The sequence below is a fragment of the Poromitra crassiceps genome (assembly GCF_964638095.1).
Source record: "Poromitra crassiceps genome assembly, chromosome: 6".
NCBI lineage: Eukaryota > Metazoa > Chordata > Actinopteri > Beryciformes > Melamphaidae > Poromitra > Poromitra crassiceps.
Window position 1 is genome coordinate 11,585,012 of NC_139627.1, and position 6,000 is coordinate 11,591,011.

The 6,000-nt window shown below is 44.1% G+C and overlaps 1 protein-coding gene across 1 annotated transcript; it reads right to left on the reverse strand.

The window, feature by feature from the left end:
• Positions 1-2,829: 2,829 nt before the first annotated feature.
• Positions 2,830-5,571, reverse strand: LOC310778941 (uncharacterized protein). The gene is made up of 2 exons (XM_083639414.1): positions 5,466-5,571; positions 2,830-4,485 (listed from the first exon to the last, which is right to left on the reverse strand). Exons 1-2 carry the CDS (start codon positions 5,523-5,525, stop codon positions 3,907-3,909), a joined length of 639 nt encoding a protein of 212 aa, XP_083495540.1. The 5' UTR covers positions 5,526-5,571; the 3' UTR covers positions 2,830-3,906.
• Between the last annotated feature and the right edge of the window lie 429 nt (positions 5,572-6,000).

Sequence of the window (6,000 nt, forward strand, 5' to 3'; positions counted from 1 at the left end):
AGTTAGATAGATTCCAACTAGGTGCTGCAAGATGATGTCACTAGGTTGACTGTAGGCCTACAGTAATGGTAAGGATCTTGAACGCCCCACAATCCAAGTCAGAAACACAATGATGCTGTGAGCGGGATCATGTCTATGTTCCCCGGGTTCTATATTCCCCGTTTTTCACTAACCTCTCCCAGACCCCACGCCAAACCTAACCTCCCCCCATGCCTAAACCTAACCTCCCCCAGACCCAAAACCTAACCTCTCCCACCCCCACGCCTAAACCTAAGGTCGGCATTGCGGGTGGTCGGCATAGCGGGTGGACACCATTTGGGAAAAACGGGGAACATAGGACCCGGGGAACATAGGACCCGGGGAACATAGGGATGACCCCCTGTGAGCCTAGTTAATAATAATAATAATAATAATAATAATAATAATAATAATAATAATAATAATAACTTTAATTTATGTAGCGCCTTTCATAAAACCCAAGGTCGCTTCACAAGAGTGGGATACAGATAGAGGAGAGAGGGGGAGGAAAACAAACAAAACAAACAACAGGGATGGTTGAACTAAACTGAACTAACTCATGTGGAAAGGTCAAGGAAAAGAGATGTGTGTCTTGAGGTGTGTTTTGAAACTGTTCAGGGTCGGGGCATTACGGATTTCGGCAGGGAGAGCGTTCCAGAGGGTGGGGGGCAGCCACGCTGAAGGCTCTGTCCCCAAAGGTTTTGAGTCTGGTACGGGGGATGGATAGCAGACCCGCGTCTGAAGACCGCAGGTTCCGGGATGGAGTGTGTTGGTGGAGGAGGTCGGACAGGTATTGGGGGGGCGAGTGCGTGAAGGGATTTGTAAGTGAGAAGGAGGAGTTTGTACAGGATGCGGAACTTGACCGGGAGCCAGTGGAGGTGGATGAGGGTGATGTGCTGCCAGGGCTTGGTGTGAGTGAGAACCCTGCAGCAGCGGAGTTCTGCACGCACTAGAATTCAAAATCCTTACTACCAAACACTTACCTAGCCTGTAGGCTACTGTACTGTAGTCAACCATCTCAGCGCCCTAGTTAACGAAAAGGTGAAATGTTGTTCATCTTTCTAGTAAATGTAGTATATACATTTACGACTTGAAAGCAGTGTCCTGTCTTGTCTGAGGTGAAATGCAACTAGAGTCACATGTAATGCTCTTCCGACTTTTTAGACAACATAAACATTGTAAAGCTTATTGTTGCAGTGTACAATAACTGACAGGAAATAAACTAGAGTCCAAACTTTTCCTAGCAACAGAAGTCCAGTGAAACGGTCTATACACACCCTCCTAACCTTCTCCCCTCTAGCTCCCCCTAGCGTCCACTTTTTAATATCACAGTGAAATACACATGTTACAAGTCGGCCTACTGTATGTACTGAGTAGGTGTCACTTTTTCAAATGTTTTTTTTTAAGAAACTGTAAGTCAGAGATCAATGCAGTTCTCAAAGAGCCAACAGTAGGCTATGTGAAACTAGTATAACATGTTATTATTACATTATAATTCTACTTTCATATTAAGCCTATAGATATAAAACAAGGGGTAGGACTTGATAAGTATGTACTTCTTCCTACTCCTTCTCAGGCATGATAACAAAAATTACATTCTAAATTGATTGTGAACTTGCTGAACAGTATATACCAGTATATACTTATACTACATGTGAATAGACCCTTTTCACAGCCACCATTTTGTGTCTAAAAGGCAGGAAGTTTCACAGGTGCACCAAAACCTTAATTAGGATGTCCAACTTCCAGTCCATTTAGGTGTTCCAGTGCTGGGGCCCTAATTAGTGAGTTGGTTGCACCTGCGTTTCCCCTGCCATTTAGACACAAAATGGCAGCTGTGAAAAGGGCTAATTCTAATTGACTATGCTTTCTTTGCATTTTCTTGCCTATATTTATTTTATTCCTTATCTTTATGTTTTTTCCACCACGTTCGAAATAAAATCGAATCTAATCTAAAACGGAGGCAAGCATGCACAATGTACGGTGCTCCCAGTTTGCCTAAAGTACAGAAAACATACAGTATATTAATAACTGTTTTACTGCCAAACACAATAGTATTTATATAGTGTTTTGGTAGGCACCTGACCGTTCTGTGCAGTCCCAAACCACACATAATGTACATTTTGATGCATTTTGTATTGATTTCAGTGAGCTTGGACCCTGTTGTGAGATCTCATTTTGTTCTGAAAAGTGTTCCAAACCTGGGTTAACTTGAGCCTACATGGTCTGCAGTGTTACTGTTTAACCTCGTGTGCAGATATATGTCTGTTTGTGATTGATTGATTTTGAAGGAAAAACCTGAAACCAGAAACCTGAAATGAATCCCCCAAAATACATCACTTACACATACAGCCACTAGATGGGGCTGCATCATTGAAATAACATCAGCTAGTGATACTGGTTGAAATCCCACCCCAGTTTCCTTGATTTATACAGGATAATCCCTCCTATTACAACGCACTTTAGAAACAATACACTAACAAAATAAAAGCCAGTGAGATTAACCATAATAATGGCACATACAAACTTTAATAAAACAAAATACAAACCACACAGGCAAACACAAGGTGGATAACATATGTCAGAAGATATGTAATTAAAGCATGCAACCTCCCTCTCTCAATCTCTCTCTCTCTCTCTCTCTCTCTCACACACACACACACACACACACACACACACACACACACACACACACACAATAATTGCACAAATGTGACTATTTTGTTCGTTGTAGCTTATATAGTTTATTGGAAAAGATATAGCCTAGCTAAAAACAAACATACAAACACACATATTTGGTCCAGTCTGAAAAGTAGCAGTAAACAAAACAAGTTAGTAACAAGCCAACAACATGATGGTATTGTCTCGAGCCCACCCAGTTGCATTCAATTATAGAAAGATGAATTCTCAGCCCATAATTAAACTGCTATTGCTGCAATAGTTTGGTTTGCCTCATTCATTTTTCTGCATGCACAGACAGGCGAGGGCGGTGCCACTTATTTCATAAGACTAACAGGCCACACCCGCTATCTATGAATACTGTACGGATACATAGTTTGGATACTTCATGCATAAGTGCAACTTTTTTTCAATTCTCAGTGCAATAGTGAGTCTTTCTCTCTCTCTCTCTCTCTCTCTCTCTCTCTCTCCCTCTCTCTCTCTCTCTCTCTCTCTCTCTCTAATGATATGTTGAAAGTCAGATGAAATATTGCTCTTACACAAATGGTCTGGAAATGAAAGTGCTGTTAGTGGTAGATATGGTTATACTCTACGTTACTACTATACGTTGAAACCAAAGTTATTTTGACCCAACTGTAGCTTAAACCATGGATGGGCTGAAAATGACACAGTAGCCTGGTTAGTAAGTAATAGCCAGAATTGGTTAGATGTCGGAGCTAACGCTTGTCGAAACAGTTTGGAGTTTTAGTACTCATTTCTTCAGGCAGATCGAGCTGTTCTGGAGGCAGTAATAATTTCATTGTTTGAGTTAAACCTCAGTGGGCGGAGCCAAAGATCCATTGGCTAACGCCTAGGTTAAACTAGGCTATATATTACAAAGCCTAGCACTCATGATACTACTACTGATGATACTACTCTGGTCTATATATAGCGTTTAACATTGCTCTGCCTAACTATTTCTGCCTCCAAACAGCTCTGCCTCTGTGAAATGTTTTTATAAATTATAAAATCATAAATATACAATGGAAATAAATTATAAAAACATTTTTATAAATACATCTCTGCTGATAAATAAAACTCCAATCCGCAAAAAGCAACACGTGATGTTCACCCCAACTGGACTCGCAAGTGTCCTGAAAATGACAAATCTTTTTTTTTCAGGGTGTAGGTTAGCTATTGTTATCGTTGGTTCGCAGTAGTCTGGGGAGCCTAGTTGTCTCCTCTGTTGTCTGTGATGGTAGTTGGCGTTGGAATATCCTTGGTGACACAAGCAGTGATGGCACCGGGTGTGGTGGCAGGCGGGGGGCCTGGCGGGGGCGTCGTCAGGTTCGTCACAGTCGGCCCGTCGGTGCTCACAATGCGCGTGGTGAATGTCCCCTTGTCTCCCCTAGAGATGGTCGTCATGGCAACGGTAGGCGTGGTCAGCGTAGTCTGATCTGTGACGACGACGACCTCCTCGGAAGATTCCTCTGAAGATTCGCTTTCCGAAGATTCGCTTTCCGAAGATTCGCTTTCCGAAGATTCGCTTTCCGAAGATTCGCTTTCCGAAGATTCGCTTTCCGAAGATTCGCTTTCCGAAGGTTCACCTTCCGAAGATTCACCTTCCGAAGATTCACTTTCCGAAGACTCGTTAAATTGCAGGTGGTCCGGACGTAATCGAGATGACTCCGAATCTAGGAAGCCGGAAGAGTCCCCGGACTCCGGCGACGACCACCACCTGTGCTCCAGCAGGTCTGATGACACATCTCTGTCGGGGATGTCAGCATCACGATGTCTCGACCGACCAATCTGTGGAGGGGACGTCAAGAGAAAGAGATGTTACTGTCCAGTCAAATACACTCAAATAAAGGCGCTGACAGGGTTCTGCGCAGCCTCAACTTGGAGCCTTGCCGCCGACTAGCGGCGACAGCGAGACTGTGCATACTAGAACGTAACTCGGCGCGTTGGCTGCGGTACACCTCAAAAACACTAGGTGGCTTGTGGTACACTCATGTCCGTTACATATGACGCTATCGTGTCGTTTACCAAGAACTTGCAATCATGTCGGTGGGGGGGGGGGGGGGGACATTTTATTGTCCCTCCATTTCAAAACTCATTCCGGTGAGCCTGCAGAAGGCTTTGCTAGATGAGGGACAAGCACTGTTAAATGAGGACAGGCAGGCAGACAGACAGGCAGGCAGGCAGACAGGCAGGCAGACAGACAGGCAGACAGGCAGGCAGACAGACAGACAGACAGACAGACAGGCAGGCAGGCAGGCAGACAGACAGACACATAGACAGACAGACAGACATACAGACAGACACATAGCCAGACAGACAGACAGACAGACACATAGACAGACAGACAGACAGACATACAGACAGACACATAGACAGACAGACAGACAGACAGACAGACAGACAGACAGACAGACAGACAGACAGACAGCAGACAGACAGGCAGACAGATAGACAGACATACAGACAGACACATAGACAGACAGACAGACAGACAGACAGACAGACAGACAGACAGACAGACAGACAGACAGACAGACAGACAGACAGACACATAGACAGACAGACAGACAGACAGACAGACAGACAGACAGGCAGACAGGCAGGCAGACAGACAGACAGACAGACAGACAGACAGACAGGCAGACAGACAGACAGACAGACAGACAGACAGACAGACAGACAGACAGACACAGATCTGAGAGAGGAGGGTGAGAGAAGATTGATGTACAGTGTATAGCTTTTATTTTATTTGTGGTTAGCTTACTTACAGGCTTAGCGGAGGCTGTTGTAAGAAGGACGATGATGAGGGCAGACGTCAGAAGCTCCATCTCTGATTGGTTCCTGGCTGTCTGTGAAGGAGGGAAGCCGTCTCTGATTGGCTCCTGGTTGTCTGTGAAGGAGGGAAGCCGTCTCTGATTGGTTCCTGGTTGTCTGTGAAGGAGGGAAGCCACAAAGAAAAACACAGCCACTTGCAAACAGCTTGAATGAAAATGAGACAGCAGCAGAAACGTCTCATTTAGACTGGAGGAGCTATACAGATACAATGTAAGAAATAATCTTTCATCTGTGCCAAAATGCTCATTCTATGGCACATTAAATATACAATTCAAATAAAAGTGTTTCCTACACAAATATTCACATAGGCTATATTCATTGAGAACTTGAGCTCAAAAGCCCATAAGTAAGTGCATAAGCATATGACAAAATCAGTCAAAAGACTGTGTTGAAAAGGGAAAAGCAACATACCTGTTGGTGCAGCAGATCGTTGGTCTACAGTGTGCTATCCTATAGCAGACTGTGTCT

Bases quoted from the DNA above. Each gene is read 5' to 3' on its own strand.
- LOC310778941 (XM_083639414.1), bottom strand. From the start codon at position 5,525: ATGGAGCTTCTGACGTCTGCCCTCATCATCGTCCTTCTTACAACAGCC. The intron at 4,486-5,465 runs GTAAGTAAGCTA...TCCCCTCCACAG, and splicing joins CAACAGCCTCCGCTAAGCCT to ATTGGTCGGTCGAGACATCG.